General features: G+C 46.1%; 1 protein-coding gene across 6 annotated transcripts in view; it reads left to right on the top strand.

Annotated features, from left to right (window-relative positions):
- NUMA1 (nuclear mitotic apparatus protein 1) overlaps positions 1-20,464 on the top strand; it is a 74,757-nt gene that overhangs the window by 38,360 nt on the left and 15,933 nt on the right. For all 6 annotated transcript variants that reach the window (XM_080815985.1, XM_080815984.1, XM_080815983.1 and 3 more), the window contains exons 2-12: positions 1,686-1,759; positions 7,719-7,804; positions 13,294-13,373; positions 14,484-14,566; positions 15,004-15,084; positions 16,419-16,506; positions 17,970-18,090; positions 18,598-18,755; positions 19,042-19,159; positions 19,239-19,356; positions 19,712-19,852. In XM_080815985.1, coding sequence (XP_080672111.1) covers positions 1,718-1,759; positions 7,719-7,804; positions 13,294-13,373; positions 14,484-14,566; positions 15,004-15,084; positions 16,419-16,506; positions 17,970-18,090; positions 18,598-18,755; positions 19,042-19,159; positions 19,239-19,356; positions 19,712-19,852 — 1,116 coding nt within the window. In that variant the 5' untranslated portion in view covers positions 1,686-1,717. The remainder of the gene's footprint in view (positions 1-1,685; positions 1,760-7,718; positions 7,805-13,293; positions 13,374-14,483; positions 14,567-15,003; positions 15,085-16,418; positions 16,507-17,969; positions 18,091-18,597; positions 18,756-19,041; positions 19,160-19,238; positions 19,357-19,711; positions 19,853-20,464) is intronic.

The following is a 20,464-nucleotide window of genomic DNA, read 5'->3' as shown; positions in this document are numbered from 1 at the left end:
AGCAGGGAGCCTGCTTCTCTCTCTCTCTCTGCCTGCCTCTGTGCCTATTTACGATCTCTCTCTCAGTCAAATAAATAAATAAAAATCTTAAAAAAAAAAAAAAAGAAAAGATAGTATACTTACGTAGGAAGAACTGAGAATGATGGGGAGCGGATTATCATCAGATTTATGTATATCTTTCTCCTACTAGACAGTAGTACTTTATGGACAAGAATGATATCTTTCTTATCCCCAACACATTGTGTACAGAAGACATTTAGCAAATGTGGGGCACCTGGGTGACTCAGTCTATTAAGTGTCTGACTTTGGCTCAGGTTGTGATCTTGGGGCCCTGGGTTCAAGCTCCAAGTTGGGGGAGCCTGCTGCTCCCTCTCCCTCTGCTCATGCACATGCTGTCTTTCTCTCTCTCAAGTAACTAAAATCTTAAAAAAAAAAAAAAAAGGTACTTAGCAAATGTTGGGTCCATAGAACCCACACCTTGGAGATGCTAATATGTGGGGAGAATTACAGGTGATGTGACTTAACCACTTGTGTTCTTCATCGAATAGTGACAGACTAAGTACCTGTGACAGGAGGTGGGGGCGGGGCTGATTGCTCCCATGATTGGTAGGAGTTGGGGGGCTGCTGGGAGATGTTGAGGAATATTTAGTCACCAGGTCTGTGGTCTCCTGGGCAGGTTGGCAGGCAGATGGCCGATTCCCAGTGGGAAAGGTAATTGGGAATAGGAATACCAGGACAGGTACCTAATCTTTCATTAAATGTCCCATGAGATTTCTGCCAGAATTGGGTCTGGTGTCATCAGGTCCCTCATTTGAACCGTATCTTTGACATTTCTGTGGGAGATATAAAAATCCAGAATTTGGAGAAGTTTCCCTCAAGGTCGTGGTTATTTTTAGGCAGAATTTGGGCACCTGCAGAAAGAGCCAGAAATCAGCCTCTCTGTTAAAGATCAGTGATCATTTAGTGTATACCTATGATGTGCCAGGCACTGTGTTATTTGTGTTACCTGCTTTGTCTTGAAGCCTCACTGTAACCCAGAGAGGTGTTTGCAAATCCCATTTTGTAGATGAGGAAACTGAACTAAAAGAAGTTATGCTACTTGTCCAAGGTTACATGGAATCACTATTCATATCCACTATTCAGGTCTGAGAAACCTTATTTGTTCCATGTTTTAAGGGCACCATGTCCCAAAGAACAGGGTTGAAGGACAGCCCTGAGTGTACATTTTCTGTGGAACAGAAAACCGTGTGTAGAGCTTGTGGACTTTGAATTAAATGCAGGCTCTTTACTGTTACGGTAAGTTTTATAGTAATTTTATTTTATTTTATTTATTTATTTGACAGAGAGAGAAAGAGCGCACAAGCAGGGGGACAGGCAGAGGGAGAGGGAGAAGTAGTCTCCCTGCAGAGCAGGGGAAGCCTGATATGGGACTTGATCCCTGGACTCTGGGATCATGACCTGAGCTGAAGGCAGTGGCTTAACCTACTGAGCCACCCAGGAGCCCCAAGTTTTATAGTAATTTTAATGTGTAGTTCGAGCTTTCTAAAAATTCCCATGTCCTTGGTGGGTTAATTGCTGTGTAAGAGATTTAAGTATTCAGAACCAGTATATTGAACCACTTCCCCCCTTGTCCTTCATCACAGATATCTGATATAATTAGCTGCTGTTCTTCTCTTGGTTTCCAGGTGCATTGGGGTGACTGTTTGGTGTCACCAAGATGACGCTCCATGCCACCCGAGCAGCTGCACTCCTATCTTGGGTGAGTCTCCTTCTCTTTGGTGTGACCTTCTCCAGGAAGTTTGCAGGGGTAGAAGAGGAGTTTTTTAGGAGCCACAGCTATATAAAGTCTTCTCATCTGGTGATGAAGGAAATACAGTTTTCCTTTGCCTTTCCCCTTAGTTTTTAACTTTAATTATTTCTGGCAATATTGCTCCTGATAGTGATCCATGACACCACTTGTGTAGCTTAGAAGAGAACTCCCTACTAAGCTTCTGTATACCTCTTAGGAGAGGTGTTTTTTTTTTTTTTTTTTTAAGATTGTATTTACTTATTTGACAGACAGAGATCACAAATAGGCAGAGAGGCAGGCAGAGAAAGAGGGATAAGCAGGCTCTCTGCTGAGGAGAGAGCCGGATGCGGGGCTTGATCCCAGGACCCTGAGGTCGTGACCTGAGCCAAAGGCAGAGGCTTAACTTACTGAGCCACCCAAGCACCCCTTAGGAGAGGTTTTCATTTCCTTTTGGTCATGGAAGGGTTGGCTGTAGCATGGCACGGACACCCTTCTTCATTTGCTTCCTGTGCATTTTTCTGACTAGAAGCGTTTATCCTGAACTTCACTGACATGCGGGACTTTGGTCTTTTTTTTTTTTTTTTTAAAGATTTTATTTATTTATTTGACAGACAGATCACAAGTAGGCAGAGAGGTAGGCAGAGAGAAAGAGGGAGGAAGCAGGCTCCCCGCTGAGCAGAGAGCCCGATGCGGGGCTCGATCCCAGGACTCTGAGATCATGACCTGAGCCGAAGGCAGAGGCTTTAACCCACTGAGCCACCCAGGCGCCCCGGGACTTTGGTCTTGAAAGGCCTTTTATCGTAGGGCAAGGTTCTCCTCAATTTCTTTACCATGTTTCTGTCTGCTTCCATTGTCCTCCTGTTGACTTTTTTTTTTTAAAGATTTTATTTATTGGGCGCCTGGGTTAAGCGTCTGCTTTCGGCTCAGGTCGTGGTCTCAGAGTCCTGGGATTGAGGCCCGAATCTGGCTCTCTGTTTGGCAGGAAGCCTGCTTCCCTTTCTCTCTCTGCCTGCCTCTCTGCCTACTTGTGACCTCTCTCTCTAATAAATAAACAAAATCTTTTTTAAAAAGAAGTGTTAAAAAGATTTTATTTATTTGATTCAGAGAGAGACAGTGAGAGAGGGAACACAAGCAGGGGGAGTGGGGGAGGAAGAAGCAGGCTTCCTGCTGAGCAGGGAGCCCCATGCCAGGCTCCATCCCAGGACTCTGGGATCATGACCTGAGCCCAAGGCAGAAGCTTAATGACTGAGCCACACAGGCACCCCCTCCCGTTGCCTTCTTGATCACTTAAATCATTGCACTAGGTCTTTTCATATATCTTCTGTCCAATATGAACAATGGCAAATGAAAGAGTAATACCAAGCATTGGGAACATAAAGCTGCAGGAAAGTAGAAGAGGACACAGAATGTAGTGATGATAAGCCTGTACCTTGGAGTCAGATCTAGAATTACTGATCTGGCCCAGGTATGTGACCCAGGGCAAGTTACTTAGCCTCTCAGCACCTTATTTTTAAAATGGAAATAAAGGGACGCCTGGGTGGCTCAGTTGGTTAAGCCGCTGCCTTCGGCTCAGGTCATGATCCCAGGGTCCTGGGATCGAGTCCAACATCGGGCTCCTTGCTCAGCAGGGAGCCTCCTTCTCTCGCTGCCTCTGCCTGCCTCTCTGCCTGCTTGTGTGTACTCTCTCTCTGACAAATAAATAAATAAAATCTTTAAAAAAAATAAAATAAAATGGAAATAAAAATACCTCATGGTGTTGTTAAGAGAATGAAGACATACTGTGTGTAGAAAACATCTAGTACTATATCTGAATAAATAATAATTCTTGATACTTCAGATGTTGCTGGGGTATGATTAGGGCCAATGAAAAAGCCACTTAAAATTTTTAGAATAGGGGCGCCTGGGTGGCTCAGTGGGTTAAGCCTCTGCCTTCGGCTCGGGTCATGGTCCCGGGGTCCTGGGATCGAGCCCCACATCGGGCTTTCTGCTCAGCGGGGAGCCTGCTTCCCCTCCTCTCTCTCTGCCTGCCTCTCTGCCTACTTGTGATCTCTCTCTGTCAAATAAATAAATAAAATCTTAAAAAAAAATGTTTTTTTTTTTTTTTAAGAATATTTTAGGGGTGCCTGGGTGGTTCAGTCATTAAGCGTCTGCCTTTGGCTCAGGTCATGATCCTGGGGTCCTGGGATCAAGTCCTGGGATCGAACCCTGTGTTGGGCTTCCTGCTGTGTGGTGAACCTGCTTCTCCCTCTCCCACTCCCCCTGCTTGTGCTCCCTCTTTGGCTCTCTCTGTCAAATAACATCTTTTACAAAAAAAAAAAAAGAAAAAAAATGGAAAGAAGGAGAAGAGAAGAAAAAATATTGTCTCTTCCTTTCCCTCCCCTCATCCCTGAGGGGCTGGTTGGGTTTGGGGGACTATGAGCTTTGTCTGCAGTTCAGTGGATTAACTGAATACTGGGGGATCCTTTAGCCACACTGTTTTAAGTTGATCAGTTTATTTATTTAGGTCCTAAACTTGTTTTTTTGGTGAGTACTACCATTACAGAGAAGAACCAATACAGGGCTAGTTTTATTAAATAGTGGGTACTTATGTACTTTTTTCAAAAGTCAAAATGAACAATGCATTAAAATATTAATATATGGTAACATAGAATTTTTTTTTTAGGAATTTTCAATTTAAGCAAATGTTAGGCAGCTAAAGTAGATTTTATGATAATGTAGCTGTGTCAAATAATGCTTGTTGTGAAGAGTGGCATGGAACACACGTGATAATTTTAGTTGTGGTTTAGAGAAAAATGATACAAGAAAAAAATTAGAAAGAAATATATCAAATGCTTAAAGTACATATATTAAAATACTAGAATAAGTGTTTTTTCCCCAAATTTTAGTAATTTGTTTTATAGTATAAAAATAAATTTATACTTTACTTGAAGTATAGCTTGACATTGTTCTATACCCAGCAGTTACAGTGAATGAACTGATATAGGGAAAAGGGAACTTTTTAAGATTTGACAACCTTAAGCCACCCTGAAAACCAGTGAGTTTGGCCCTTCTTCCCATGTTTTAATCCCTGATTAAAGATGAAAGAGTTTCTCCGCTTCCTCCACTTTCCAGTGATTTCTGATTTGAGAGCAAAATAATGCACAGGAAGAAAATGAATTTTTATCTGCATAAAAGAAACTATTGCTAGATTGTTACTTAATTGACAGGAGATGAATCCAGAAATCTCAAGTGACTTTAAATGAACTAACTGGTGTGATTTTTCAGTCTTTTTAGTGAATAAGCATTCATAGCCCTTGAAAGTTTTCTTTCGATTATAAGGAGTATTAAAAGGAGGTGGTTTTGAATGCTTATTGTCTTGGTGCTCTCTTCGTTTTCAGCTGGTGGAAAAGGATATTGGCCTGGAATATTCAGAATCTTCCTCAAAAATTTATACTGGCCTTTCCTGACTAATTAGGTTAGGCTATTCCCCTCAAAAGATGGTATAAATATAAGTGTACATATTTATGTATATACAAGTATTTTATATATATATACACACACACATATATATATATATGGATGGTATAAATTTAAGACTTCAGTGAGAGTTTGCATTTCATGTTCTACACTTTTTAAAAAAACGCTTAACCTGTTTTCATTTAGATCCATCTAGAAGTTTTTTTAAAAAATTTTTTAAAGATTTATTTGTCAGAGAGAGAGAGTGAGCATCAGGCAGAGGGAGAATCAGGCTCCTTGCTCAGCAAAAAGCCTGATGCGGACCTCGATCCCAGGACCCTGGAATCATGACCTGAACTGAAGACAGTCACTTAACTGACTGAGCCACCCAGGTGTCCCTAGAAGTTGTTTTTAATATTAAAGTATGTAGGGGTGATAGGGTGGCTCAGTTAACCCACCCTCTGACTTCCGCCCAGGTCATGATCTCAGGGTCCTGGGATTGAGTCTGGCTTCCCACCAAGCAGGGAGTCAGCTTGTCCCTCTCCCTCTGCTCCTCCCCCTGCTCCCTCTCAAATAAATAAATAAAATTTTACACACACACACACATACACACACACACACACACACACACGGATAAGTATTTAACTAGGGGCGCCTGGCTGGCTCAGTTCATTAAGCCTCTGCCTTAGGCTCAGGTCGTGACCCCAGGGTCCTGGGATCGAGTCCCACATCCAGCTCTTGGCACAGCAGAGAGCTTGCTTCTCCCTCCCACTCTGCCTGCTGCTCTCCCTGCTTGTACTCTCCTTCTCTGTTAAATGAATAAATAAAACCTTAAAAAAATTATTTAAAAAATAAGTATTTAACCAAATAAATAGTATAATTTCTGTGGCTGAGTCATTCTTTTTTTTTTAAATACTCCCATTCTCTAGTGCAGTCAGCTAATTAAACTACTGAAAAGTAGAAGTTTTGCTGCATCTACTTCCATTATTTTAATTTTATTAACCATAATAGTGCTTTGCATTTAGCACTTTCATCTTGTAATGTGTTCTTGCGTTCATAATCCCATTTGAACCCACACTGGTCCTCTAAAGTAAACAATGTAGGGATTCCATCCATTTGGTAAGTGAGAAAGTAGGCACAGAAAGAAATAAGTTGATAACAGAGTTCCTGGCAAGTTAGTGAAGGAGTTAGATCTAAAATTTTAATCTGGGAGCTCCCAGCCCCATATAAATCTATCTATTTATATTTTTATTTATTTATTTTTTTTAGTAATGTTTTCTTTCTTTCTTTCTCTCTTTTTTGGGGGGGTTACCAAAAAGAAAAGCACCCCTCTCCCCCAGTGTGGGGCTCAAACTCAGGACCCAGAGATCAATAGTAGTATGTGCTTCCAACTGAGCCAGCCAGGCGCCCCATAGCCCAGTATCTTTTAAAGAGCGCATTTTAAAGAGTAGAATCTACTCATTGCACATAACCATTCTGCTGAGGTTCTTACAAATAAATACCTTGTCAAGCAGCCTGAATTCCCTCCTTCCTCAGTCTTGCACACAGGATTGATTGGTTTAGCAAACCCTTCTTTTCCTGTGTACTAACAAAGGTGAGGTTCGGCCCACGCTTCTTCTGAACTTGGTGGTTTTGGAATTTATGAGGGTTTTCTGTACAAGTTGGCCGTATATGCTTGTTGAATAACCTGTGTACCTGACTCATTTGCAGATGACTGGTGGTGAATTTCCTAGTTGTAAAGACTGAGTTAGATGGATGCCAGCCAGAAGGCAAAAAAGAGAAGCAGGCAGTTGAATTTGAATTGACAAGTTTTTCCCTGGGGTTCCCACCTCTTCTTTTCCTCCTTTTTTTTTTTTTTTTTTTATTATCTTATTGCCTCATCATTTCTCCCTGTGTCAGCCACAGTTTTATGTCTGGAAAGAATTTTTAAAATGCATTAGTAACAAGATTTTATATCTATGGGAGTGTATAAGACATATGTAGCATTTAATGTAAGTTTTGATTAGCTATTTCAAGAGATAGAAAGGGGTGTAGGGTGATAATTTGGGCTACAGAGGGTTATAATATAAACATACAAGAGCTACAAAGGGCAATAATATAAAAAGCCTTTCTTTTTCCCGACATCTGACTTTCAACCATCAAGTTCCTGTCCCTTGAGGCAGTGGTGGTACAGTTTCTCACGTATCCTTCCAGAAAACCATTTTATGCCTAGTTATATTTAAAGTGTATCCCTGTGGCGGAACATCCTAGAATGTAAGCTCTCATTTACTTGAAGCCAGAGGAAGGACTCTCATAGCGGCATTCAGGTGGCTGTCACTGGACCACTGGGGGCAGCAGCTCTCCTTGGCTGAAGTTAATGCTCCCGAAGGCCTGCAGCCTATAGCTGCAGGCACTGCAGGCAAGCCAGCAGCTTGTGGGCCTCTGGGGAGAGGAGCAAGCGCAGTGCTTCCTGCACCTCCGCCTGTTTCAGCAGGCTCTGCCCTATGTTTTGCAGGTGAACAGTCTGCATGTGGCGAGCCCTGTGGAGGCTGTGCTGCAGCTCCAGGACTGCAGCGTCTTCATCAAAATCATCGACAGTATGTGAGTATGCGCCATGCCCCTCGCCAGCCCCTTGGGGGAGGCCATGTGTTGGGGTGTTGGGCCGGGCACTGCATTTATCCCCTTTCCGTGCCAACAGCTATGACCAGAAGGCCAGGGCAGGACTGCCAGCACGGAGCCAGAGACAAGGGCACACGGGCCTCCTCCTCGGGCCGCTGTGTCTGTCTGTGGGAGAGCTTTTGCTCTTTTTCCACCTTCAGGAGTCCTCATGCTTGTGCAGGAGAGCCTGCAAGTCTCCTTGCTTTCATGGTGTTTCAAGAGCCTGCTCTGGAGCTCGCTGTCCTCTTGTCTCAATGAGAGTCTTCCATACCCTCTTCTTGTGGCTTGTCCTTCTCTCACAAGCCCTCCTGGCAACCTGTAGGGCCAGGAAAAGAAATGGGGAAGCTCTTGCACTTGAGAGAAATAAGCAGCACCTGGAAATCTTATCTCAAACCTGTTAGCACAGCACGGATATGTTTTGTTTTGTTTTTTAAAGATTTATTTATTTATTTATTTACTAGAGAGAGAGAGAGCCCGCTCACACTTGAGAGCACACGGAGGGAGAGGGAGCAGCCTAGGCTCATATAGTTCATCCTTTTTCCTCTCATCAACTTTAACGAATTATGGAGGGCAAAACTGACCTTCTTTTCACTTCTTTGTGCTATGGGCAAAAGTAGAGGTCAGCTATAATATAAAGGATTGTGGGGACAGTGGAGAGGACCCTCACTTTATTTTTTTAAAGTACTTATTTATTTATTTGACAGAGAGAGACAGCGAGAGAGGGAACATAAGCAGGGGGAGAAGGAGAGGGAGAAGCAGGCCTCCCACTGAGCAGGGAGCCTAACGTGGGGCTCGATCCCAGGACCCAGGGATCATGACCTAAACTGAATGCAGACACTTAACGACTGAGCCACCCAGGCACCCCAGGACCCTCACTTTTTAAAGGAAGGCACAGTTGACTCTCAGCCCCCAGGTCAGGGACAGACTGAGGTGTTGACAGTGTTTCTGTTCCACACATAGCAGGTAGGAACTGGTGCTGGGGAGTCAGCATCTCTGTGAAGCAGCTTGGCCACCTATTTATGGGGAAAGAAGGTAGAACTGAGTTGGTCAAAGGTAGGGGTTGGGTCTGATTCCCCTTGGGGTCCTCTGCACCTTGCTTAACACAGTACAATGGTTAATGTTTGTTGAGTAAATGAATGAAAATGTAGTTCATACTCTTCTTCAGCAAAGTCTAGTGGGGCTGAGTAGCCTGGAACAGATGGATTCACTGGAGTGGTTTTTGTTTTTAATCTTTTGAATATATTTTTTGAAATGTATGTTGGTGGTGGGATGTCTTATGAGATGGTGTGAAAGTACCTGTGGCTCTAACCAGCACCTGACTTAGTGAAAAGAAGTCACTGTTTTCTTATTGTGGTATAGACAGTACCATTTTTCTCTCCCAGTTATCCCAGCAGGACCTTTCAGCATTTTTTTTAAAAGATTTTATTTATTTATTTGAGAGAAAGAGATCAGAAGTAGGCAGGGCAGCAGGCAGAGAGAGAGGGGGAAGCAGGCTCCCTGCTGAGCAGAGAGCCCAATGCAGGGCTCGATCCTAGGACCCTGAGATCATGACCTGAACCGAAGGCAGAGGCTTAACCCACTGAGCCACCCAGGTACTCCTCAGCATCATTTTGAATTCCTCCCTCTGCTTGGCAGTGATCCTACTCAGTCACCATCCTCTCAGTTTGTCCTTGGAAGACTTCTCATCCCTGCCCCTGCCTCATTCTGGATACCAGGCCCTTGTGACCTCTTTCTTCTCTAATCTGTGCATGTCCCAGGGCATTCCTTCCTGTAGTCCTGTTCCCATTATGATGGCCCACAGCTGCTGGGCCTCAGTGACTCTTCCTTGCCAGGAGATTGAAATAAAAAATCTTCAGTCGTGGTATGGAAGAGCTTTCATCAGGGGCTCCTCTCCTCCCACCAGTCTTGTTTCTTACTCATTTCTATCCCCGTACCTTATCCCCATTTTCCTTTCTTCCAGTCTTAGTTCTGGATTTTATTAGTTGTGTAATCATGGTGCTGCTCAGCTTGTTCTTCTCATCCCCCTTGTTGCCTGTAAACTGATGATTAGATCCAAGCTTGATTAGTTTAAGGTTTTTTTGTTGCTGTTTTTTGTTTTTTACAAGGATACTTCATAGATAGAATTGGGTACCACCCATAAGTGAGCATTTTGCAATTCCTGTTGAAAATAATTATTTTTCAAATCCTGATGAAGTGGTAAATCTAGATTGTTAACACCAGTAGCTGGTAAAATCATTAGGCTGACAATATCTAACCTACTACTGAATTTTAGAATCACTCAAAGGACGGGCAGCCAGGTGTTGAGGGGAGCCAGCCCTTGTAACATACAGTAGGGTGCAGCTGTTTTTTTTTGTTTTTGTTTTTTGAACTTAATGGATTGAGGTGGAGCACCTAGCTGGCTCGGTTGGTGGAGCATGCGACTGCTGATTTTGGGGTTGTGAGTTTGAGCCTACATTAAGGGTAGAGATTACTTAAAAAAATAAAATTTTAAAAGAAAGGGCAACCCTTTCGGATCCCCTCCCTCCTTGGGAGCTTTGTACTATCAATAAACCTTGCTTTACTTTCCAGAAAAAAACAAAAAAACAAGGAGCTTTTGCTGTTGAGATAAATTTCCTTGGCCTAATGACAAGAGCACTAGATACGTCCATGGGTGGGGATGTGTGTCCTTGGTTTAGCCATTGTAGGTTTATAACCTGGTAGGAAATTTTCATAGGGTTACAAATTTCCTACTTGTCTTCTGATTCACTGCCTGGGCCTTAGAGTAGGAGGAGTGGAGGTGGAGGGAAGGTGAGAGGGAGAGAGAACACGGATGTCTAAGTATGTGTGTGTTGGAGGGGATGGATTACTGAAAATTCCAGGTTAACCCGGATCTCCATCTCTGATTCAGGACAGGGCAGACCAATTTCCTTCGGGAAAACAGATGTTCTTGGTGAATGTATTTTGGCTTTTTCATTGCGGACGCTGCTACTGTTGCTAACCTAAATCAGATGCTAGTTCTCGAGAATGGCGGAGGGCGGCAGGGTTGGTGGCAGATAGCAGCTGTGGGAATTGAACAAGACTTGTTCCTTGGCCACCTAGTGTTCTCTCTGGGTTTTACATGGGCATAACCTTTCTAACAAGTTGCCCTTTCTGTTTTGTGTATGAATAGCCTGAAGCAAAAAGGCTGTCCCATCTCTTTGATGTCTGTGAGGCCTGAGTAGCAAAGTTTAGTGGAGTCATTTTGCCAGAACCTAAAGCCCCCATGTTCCTGTTACTGACCTTGACCTCTGCTCTTCCTATTACAGAGCCTCCTTCATCTGTCAGTCAACCCATATGTATACTGAGTAGTATATCCTGTACTCTCGAGTTCAGGGTGTGTGGTGGGTGTGGTCCCTTGTAAATGATGCCATTGTATCCATCATTTAGGATGTAGGAATTCCTGAGGAGTGGGAAGGCATGACTGGCAGTGGTTCTGGATGGCTTCCTGTCAGACATAAGACTTGAACTCAGTTTTATTATTTATTTGTTTATTTATTTTTTGAAGATTTTATTTATTTGACAGAGCATGTGAGAGACAGTACAAGCAGGGGAAGTGGCAGGCAGAGGGAGAAGCAGGCTCCTTTCCAAGCAGAGATCCCATGCTGAGGCTCCATCCCAGGACCCTGGGATCATGACCTGAGCTGAAGGCAGATGCTTAACTGACTGAGCCCCCCAGGTATCCCCTTGAACTCAGTTTTAAATGATGGGCTGGATGGCTCGAGGTCCAGCATTTTTTTTTCTTAAAGATTTTATTTATTTATTTGACAGACAGAAATCACAAGTAGGCAGAGAGGCAGTCAGAGAGAGAGGAGAAAGCAGGCTCTCCGTTGAGCAGGGAGCCCGACTCGGGGCTCGATCCCAGGACCCTGGGATTTTGACCTGAGCAGAGGCTTTAACCCACTGAGCCACCCAGGCGCCCCGAGGTCCAGCATTTTTAAAGCATGTTCCGTGCAACTTTACTTATCCCAGGGCTTAGTAAGGAAAAAAGAGGTTTTGTGGTCAAATAGATTTGGGAAATAATGCGTGTTATATTGCCTTCTTTAGAAAATGTTCAGTTTGGTTTAACCCAGTATTTCCCAAGCATTTAACCTGAGAATCCTCTTTATTTTTATCTAATGCTCTGTGCTGAGTCGAGTCACAGTGTTCCAGATTGTGGGTGGGGAGGGAAGGTGGCTCTTTTAGGAGTCTGGGAGGAGATGAACATCTCCTGAAGGCTCTGTAGGAGTCCCTAATCACAAACCAGCTCTCCAGAAAATAAGCAGAAAAAAACCAGCTGCACTTGGAAGAAACCTGTTATAATCCCATGAGAGAGGGAGGGAGATACATTCATGGTCTTGGCTTGGATGCTGCTTTTGCTTGGCAAGGATGTCTTGCAGGGCAAGTTCTCTGGTTCTAGGGCCTGCCCTCCAGAAAGTTGGCTGAAACCTGGAGATCAGTAGAACCTGGAGATTGAGGAACAAGAGGCTCCTTTAATCAGTATCTCCAGCTGTAGTGGCCCAAGAAGAAGAGTTCGCTCTCTAACTTGAAGTGGAGCTATTCACCCCTAAAATCAAAATTGCAGTTAGCTTGAGCACCCAGGGCCAGGGGCGTGGGCTGTGTGAGAGCTCCCCCTGCTGCCTCCCTTCCCTCCTTGCTCCCTCAGCCTGTCGCTGTTGCTGTTAAACAGACTAGCACAGCAACAGCACCTGATGAAGGGTGTTGTCCCTGGGCGCCTAGGTGGCTCAGTTCGTTAAGCATGTGACTCTTGATTTGGGCTCAGGTCATGGTCTCAGGGTCGTCTGCGCTCAGCGGGGAGTCAGCTTGAGACTGTCTCTCTCTCTCTCTCTGCATCCCCACCCCTCACTCCTGCTCTCTAAAACATAAACAAAATCTTAAAGAAAAAAAAAAAAAAGATTGTTATCTCTTGGCTTTAGCCATCGCAGCTTTCAGTCTGATGTTGAACTTCACCCTGGCAGTTTGGAGCCTTGGGAATTTGCTCCTTCTTTTCAGTTCTTGGGCCTGTTTTCCCTTTCCATCGTCTGTCTTACCCTAGCCATGTTCCCCCCGGCTTCCTGACATTTTACAGTGGAGCCATTCCAGACTGTTGAACCTAGCTTCCCCTTCATCCGTGCTGCTGTCCTCTCCCCTCGGCCCCTTCCCACAGAGCGTTTTCATATTTACAGTTAGGGTGGACAAGAGTGCCATCTTTTTCAGAAGGACCACACGCCTCAAGTTCCCACTTTTCACCCACCACACAGTTCCTTCTGACCAAATGGTGTTTTGGTATCTTCTCCCCTGCCTCCAGAATTTGGTCTGGTTCTCTCCCAGATCCAGTGCAGACCAGGCCTGGAGGAACGGGAAGGTGGTATGTAATGGAGTCGCAAGGAGGGAAGGATTGCTAAGTACTCCGGTCCTGATCTTTGTTCTTTTTCTAGCCACGGCACTGAAGAGGGGCAGCAAATCCTGCAACAGCCGGTGCCAGAGAGACTGGAATTTGTGTGCAGTTTTTTGCAGAGTAAGCACCTTTCTTTATCTGGCTCAGAAAGAGCTGCTTCCTCAACTCCTGGGACTTTGGAAGTCCAGGGGAACCAGCTCCCAGTGTCTGGAGGAGCAAAGGCTCAAGGCCACTGATTCTGTATCACAGGGATGAGTACACCTGTTTCCCTGGGTCTGGTGATGCTGATGTCAGGGAAGGAGAGTGTGTCTGTTCAGCCCCGCAGCCTGTCTTTGAGATACAGGTAGAGCCGGAGGTCAGTTTTGGGGACACATCACCTTGGGCTCTTGTCCCCCACCCACTGCAAGGAGTTGGAGGAGAGGGATGGATCCATGTTACCCTCTTTCCCTTGCAAGAGAAACACTTCCCCTGGATAACTTTGAATTAATTGCCTAGGCAGTGGATGGGGAGCAGGGGAAAAGGCAGATTTAGGTTGAGGTCTTGGCCCTTCTACTCACAGCCTGTGTGACCTTTCTGGACATAGGTTCCTTATCTTTGAAATGGAGGGAATGATAACTGCTCCTAAGGTTGATGGGTAGTAGGAATAGATGAAAAACTAGGACAATGCTTGTCAGTCCCCTCCCTTTTGCAGTCATGGACCATGGAGTCCTCATCTGTGACATGGGAGCAGTCTCTCCGTCAAGAGAATTATGGGAAAGGTGATAGCAGATTTAGATAAAGCAGAGGTGTTGATAATTGGCATACTAGCATAAGAACCAGGTGTCCCTAGTCCTCCTAATCTGACTCAGCTTTAGGCTTCCTCTGTGACCTTACTTGGAATAAGTCTCTAGAGTGACCTGGGCTCTCTGGGCTTCTTCTCTGTGGTGCTGAGCTCGAGTTGATGAGTTGGGTGGGTGAGTGCAAGCATGGAATTCAGAGCTGCTGTGAATTCCTAGCCTGCCTTTTTTTTTTTTTTTTTGAACTTTCCCTGTAGTCTTTGGACTGACCTAGGATAGAACTAACTTCAGATGGAAATGTGTATGTTGGAGGAGAGTGGACATAGGAGTAAGGAGCCCTGCGTCTCCTAACCCCACCAGAGACAGTGACTTTGTTCTACTCTGAGGTGTTGTGATGATCTCAGGGATAGTGTCCAGGAAGTTCACCCTATTTTCTACATTGTTGTTATTACAGAAAATCGAAAACATCCCTCTTCTCCGGAATGCCTGGTGTCCATGCAGAAGGTGATAGAGGGGTCAGAGCTGGAATTGGCCAAGGTACCTATGGAATACTAGGTGTGGGGGTCAGAGGGTGGAACCAGAGGGACCTCCTGGGCCTTCTCTTAACCCAGGGGAGGTGGTGGGTGGCTACTACGGTGGGCCTTGATGAAGACTGGCAGGAATTAGGCTTCCCCCAGCTGTCATAGTCTTTTTAGCTCAGTGTCCTTTATTCCCTCTCCTATTTCTGGGTGTTGGCTGGTAGAGGGTAGCCCAAGCTTCATAGTTAGGTTCCGTGAGTTCAGGACTTAAGGTGTGCACCAGGCTTTTTGTGCAATCAGGTGTCCTCAATCAGGTGTTTCTGGGTATAGTTAAGGGCAGCGACCTAGGGCTGAATTCTGTGAGCTTTGGAAGAGCCTCCAGAACAGCTCAGAGAGGGGAGCACAGAGAAGAGAGACAGCCCTGCTCAGTGACTGTACCGCCTGTTTGGCTTCTAGATGACCATGCTGCTCTTATACCACTCCACCATGAGCTCCAAAAGTCCCAGGGACTGGGAACAATTTGAATATAAGATTCAGGTAAGTCCTGTGCCTCCTCCACCCCAGCTGGTGGGCCTAGTCTGTGCTTCACCTTACTGCATTGCTTTTCTTCATACAGCATAGTGCGGTGTTTTTAAAAATAATGTTGTAGTAATTCCAGCCATTCATTATAGAAAGTCTGGAAAATATTGAAAAGCACAAAAGAAGAAATAACATTTTCCAGTTATCTCATCCCCAGAGATAACTGTTAACTTTTAAAGGATATACTTCAAGTACTTTTTTACATACATGTATTTAACTGTGGTCATAACTGTACTGTGATGGGATAATGCACAGAAATTGTTCTCTCCTCATGTATGTGGTCCCATGTGAGTGTATATTTTTTACACAAACTGTCACTCCATTTGTCTCCTCCTTTCCTCTAATGAGGAGGATTAGTGAGAGAGAATGTTTTGGTCCATCTTGATGGTCTAGCTCAGAGTGGTTACCTTCTCTCCCCCTCCTCTGCTGGTCCCTAAGTGAAGAGTTGGAGCCTTCACTTCATTATTGAGGGAATTGACCTGGTTTCCAGGAACTGCCTGTCATGAGGGTCCTGATGTTGGCTTTGCTTCATGCCTGAGCAGCTGCCCTTTATTTCCCAGAGCAGGAGGAGCTGGGATGTCACGGGGTAATGTAGGTGACTGCGGGGACAGTATCCAGAGAGCTGTGGCCTTTTTGCAGGGTGGTAAAAATGTTGAATCATCCCATTTTATCCTTACTTAGTTCATGGCTCTTCTCTGATGTTGGGGTTGTAGTGGCATGGAAGCAACGGGAGGCTTCTCTTTCAACCCTTTCTCCACTCCAGGCTGGTCACAGGCCTGGTAGAAATGGAAATTCGCAGGGATAAGGAAGTACGGCAGGGTTGGCCAGAAAAATCAGATCAACTCTGTAACTTTGGAACTCAGACAGTGAAGGGCAAATTTTACAGCTGAGCTGGTGGATAAGCTTTGAATGAGCCCTGGAGGGTTCTCGGGTTCTCACTTAGACAAAGAACAACAGTGAGGGTCCTTTGGAAGAGGGCAACATAGTTATGTATACAAGCTTTCTCACTGCACTACTTTCTTTGCCCATTTTCTTTGTGGTCAGGAGTGAAGTCAGATAGGAACTCTGTCTGAACCCAGGTGCATCTTTAGAGGAACTGAGGAGGTTAGAGCAAGCAGGGTCAGCATGTCTCTGCTAGAGTGTTCTCAGCTGGAATGTGGGGCTTTAGGCTTTGAGAGGAAGACTGGGCTCCAGCAGGCTCCTGGGGCTGGCACTGCCAGTTTGGTGCCCTCCATCTCTTCAGGCCTCTCTGACACCTCAGCGATGCTCCTTTTTCTCTCTCTGTGACCCAGGCTGAGTTAGCAGTCATTCTCAAGTTTGTGCTGGACCATGAGGATGGGCTAAACCTAAATGAGGACCTAGAGAACTTCTTGCAGAAAGGTAAGTAGGGCCTACTGAGGATCCCCTCCTGTCTGAGCTGGGAACTGCTAGGATCCTGAATTATTAAGAAATACAGTGGGGGGGGGGGCGGGGGGGCGCCTGGGTGGCTCAGTGGATTGAGCCTCTGCCTTTGGCTCAGGTCATGATCTCAAGGTCCTGGGATCGAGTCCCGCATCGGGCTCTCTGCTTGGCAGGGAGCCTGTTTCCTCCTCTCTCTGCCTGCCTCTGCCTACTTGTGATCTTTCTCTGTGTCAAATAAATAAAATATTAAAAAAAAAAAATACAGTGGGGGTTTGTTTCAGCTCCCAGTACCAGGCACAGAGTCACAGAGTCTGTGCTCAGGAAAAGTGTGTGTGTAATGGAATAGGTTGATTTCTGGGCCATGATGCTGACATCCCAGTTCCTGTGGAACTCTTTCTCACGGCCTGGCAGTGCCTAAGCAGGACACAATAATCATGTCTGCTGGCAGCTTGTCCTTGATCACCCCAAACATACCTTTTTTGTTTTTTGTTTTCTAAGCAATTGCTACCTGAGGCTTCAAAGCTGGGAGTAGCATCTAAAAGAAAGGCTTTTCCCCACATGAAGCTCATGTCCTAGGTGGGAAGGCAGATATGTAAATCAATAAGGAGGATAAAGAATAAGTGCTAGAACAGAGAGGAACCTCATCTGCCAAATGTGTTACTGGAAGTGCGGGAGAAAGACCAAGAGCTGCACATGTCTTCTGATGTAGAGGCAGGCTGTCTCTTGAGGACAGACCTGAGATGTGGCTCTAGGTGGACTCTCTTCCAGCCACTGAATTTGATGTTCCTCATATTCAAGTTCCTCTTCAGCCCTTCAAATGGAGATGTTGGAGATGTGAGTCTAGAATGTAGGCGAGGGCTTCAGGCCAGGGTATGGGTTTGCAAGTCTGTGTGGTGGCTACTGTGGGCTGAGCAGGCAGGCTGCCTCAGAACTCTGGGAGCTTAGAGGGTGCGAGGAGGAGGGAGGGCAGATAGGGAGACTAGGCATGGGTGTTTAGGGGTAGGAGAGCCAAGTGAAAGGTGGTCTTGGGAACCAGGGGAGGCAGAGGTTTTGAGAAGGAGGTTGTGTTGGCAGTGCAAGATTTCAGAATGGAGGAGTTGAGGAAAGAGGGCCGTGGCTCTGACCTGAGAGATTGTTGAGCTGAGAGGAGATCTTAGGGCAGTTCTGAGCTGCCTCTGCAGTGCTGGCTGCAGGGAGAAGCATGAGCACTTGATGGCCTGTGGAAACAGAAGCCACTTGCTTGACTGGGCTTAGTGCCACTGACCTCCGGATAACCCAGACACTTGGGGGGTCAGATTCTACCCGGTGGCCTCCCTCTGTAGCTCACATGTGAGTGTCTGTGGATTCATTTCCACTAAGGTGAGTTCCTCAGACTGTATAAAGATCCAAATCTGTTCACCTTCTTATTAACCTTTATATGGTTGGTTTGCTTCTTCCCCTAGCTCCTGTCCCTTCTACCTGTTCCAGTACCATCTCTGAAGAGTTGTCCCCACCCAGCCACCAGGCCAAAAGGGAGGTTCGCTTCCTAGAGCTACAGAAGGTTGCCTCTTCCAGTGGGAACAAGTATGTGCTGTGCCTCTTCTCCTGGGATAGGGCCTCAACATCCAGTCCTCATATCCCTTCATTCTGGAGGCTAACACCATTTACTAGCCTGTTAATGTCATCAGACCGTGCTTGGGGTACCTTGTAGATGTTCTCACCTACCCCGGTACTAATTAGGGGAATTGGTTGGGATCCATTTTTGGTGGAAGGCCTTCCTCAAAGGCTGTTCCCTGTTAATGGAATTTCTTTCTCCCATGGAGACTCTGCTGAGGTCCCTTCTCTTAGTGCAGCTCTGCCGAGGCAAGATTTTTTCTGGCAAAGAAGTTAAGCCTTGGAGGAGGGAGAACAGTTTTCTCAAGGTCGTGTCATGAGGTGGGAGATGGTGTGCAAACAGAGATGAGGTGCTTGGCCTCCCAGCATGTCCTCACAGCCCTAGAGCCCTGCTCACCCATCCCCGCCTGGTGTTCTTCCCTTCAGCCCTCACCTTTCAGGCTCTGACTGTGGCATCTGGGCCATCTCCTCCTTCAGCTTCCTCTCAGGTTCTCCAGCCTCCCCAATGGGCGACATCCTGCAGACCCCACAATTCCAGATGAGACGGCTAAAGAAGCAGCTTGCAGATGAGAGAAATAATAGAGATGAACTGGAGCTGGAACTGGCTGAGAACCGCAAGCTGCTCACCGAGAAGGGTAGGCATCTAGTATGCTGGCGGATGATGTGTGAATGAGCAGCATCTGGGATTTTCATTCGGGGAAGTGCTGGGCTTGTGTGAGGCATGGCTCCACTCTCTTCCATGTTGTCGGTTCTGTTGGCCCCGGAGCCTGGTGCTCAGCCTTGGGCCAGTCAGGCTGAGCTCCTAGAAGCTGGGTCTGCCCTTGCCATCCTCCTCCTTTCCCTTAGATTGGATACCTCCCCCTCCTCCTGTCATGCCCATAGTTCTGTGCTGACTCTCCCACCCCCTCTTTCCCGGGGCAGATGCGCAGATAGCTGTGATGCAGCAGCGTATTGACCGCCTGGCTCTGCTGAACGAGAAGCAGGCAGCTAGCCCACTGGAGCCCAAGGAGCTAGAGGAGCTCCGTGGCAAGAACGAGAGGTAGGATTCTCCCTGCTCTCTTCCCAGCTCCCTGCCCCACCCTGCACCCGTCTTTTTTAACTGCTCCCCTCCCTCACAGCCTCACTGTGCGTCTCCATGAAACTCTGAAGCAGTGCCAGGACCTGAAGACAGAGAAGAGCCAGATGGATCGCAAAATTAACCAGCTTTCTGAGGAGAATGGGGACCTTTCCTTTAAGGTGAGTGTTGGGGCGGGGGGTGGGGTCTGTCCCGGCCTGGAGGTCCACTGGGGCTGAGATGGTCTGGAGGCTTCTCCAAGAGAGGGTTGAGAAGAATGGCCTGGCACCTGTCCTGGGCTTCAGTCTTTCCAGAGACCTGCATACTTTGGCCCTTTCCTTGTCCTGCTGCTGCCAGGGATGGGGTTGTGGCCCTGAATTTTGAGTCTTGAGTTAAAGATGTGACTAGTTGTAATTGGTTTGAGGTGGGTTAGGAGGATAGTCAGACGCCTGCAGCCCCTGGAGTTTGGGAAGTACACAGCAGTGGTGGTACTGGCTTTGACCTTGGGTGATGGGGACTCCTGCTTGTCTTTCTCAGCTTCGGGAGTTTGCCAGTCACTTGCAGCAGCTACAGGGTGCCCTCAATGACCTAACAGAAGAGCACAGCAAGGCCACTCGAGAGTGGGTGGAGAAACAGGCGCATCTCGAGAAGGAGCTCAGCACGGCCATGCAGGACAAGGTAACCCCTCTGCTTTAGGGAGCCAGGGCCACCGGCTTGACCAGCTGTTCACAGCTGGGTTCCACTTACCATTCTAGACTTGGGGCATTTGGGAAGTAAGCTGACTTCTCTTCAAGGTTTGATAGTGTGCTATAATGGAAAGATTGTGGGCTTCAGTCCAGCAGACCTTTGAATCCTATCTTTGTTGTTAATAAGGTGTGGGATCTTGGACGAGCTCCTTGACCTCTTTTCTCTATAAGCATGCTTTCTGTAAAGTGGGCAGAATAGTGAGTAGCTGCCTCACGACCCATTGTCAGATATTGTATACAGAGTGTTTAACACATTGTGTGGTGCAGAGTAAGCTTCTAGTGAATTCGTTACTATCTTTTTAAGATTTTATTTTTAGGGGTACCTGGGTGGTGCAGTCAGTTATGTGTCTGATTCTTGGTTTCAACTCAGGCCATGATCTTAGGATAGTGAGATCAAGGCATGCATTGGGCTCCTTGCTCAGCACAGAGTTTGCTTGAGATTTTCCCTCGTTCCATTCTGCCCCTCTAGCTCGTGCTCTCTCTCTCAAATAAATAAATCTTAAAAAAATATATATATATATATATAAATTTATTTTTATATATT

This window comes from Martes martes (genome assembly GCF_963455335.1).
Source record: "Martes martes genome assembly, chromosome: 10".
NCBI classification, from domain to species: Eukaryota; Metazoa; Chordata; class Mammalia; order Carnivora; family Mustelidae; genus Martes; species Martes martes.
This window is presented reverse-complemented; position numbering and strand designations above follow the sequence as displayed.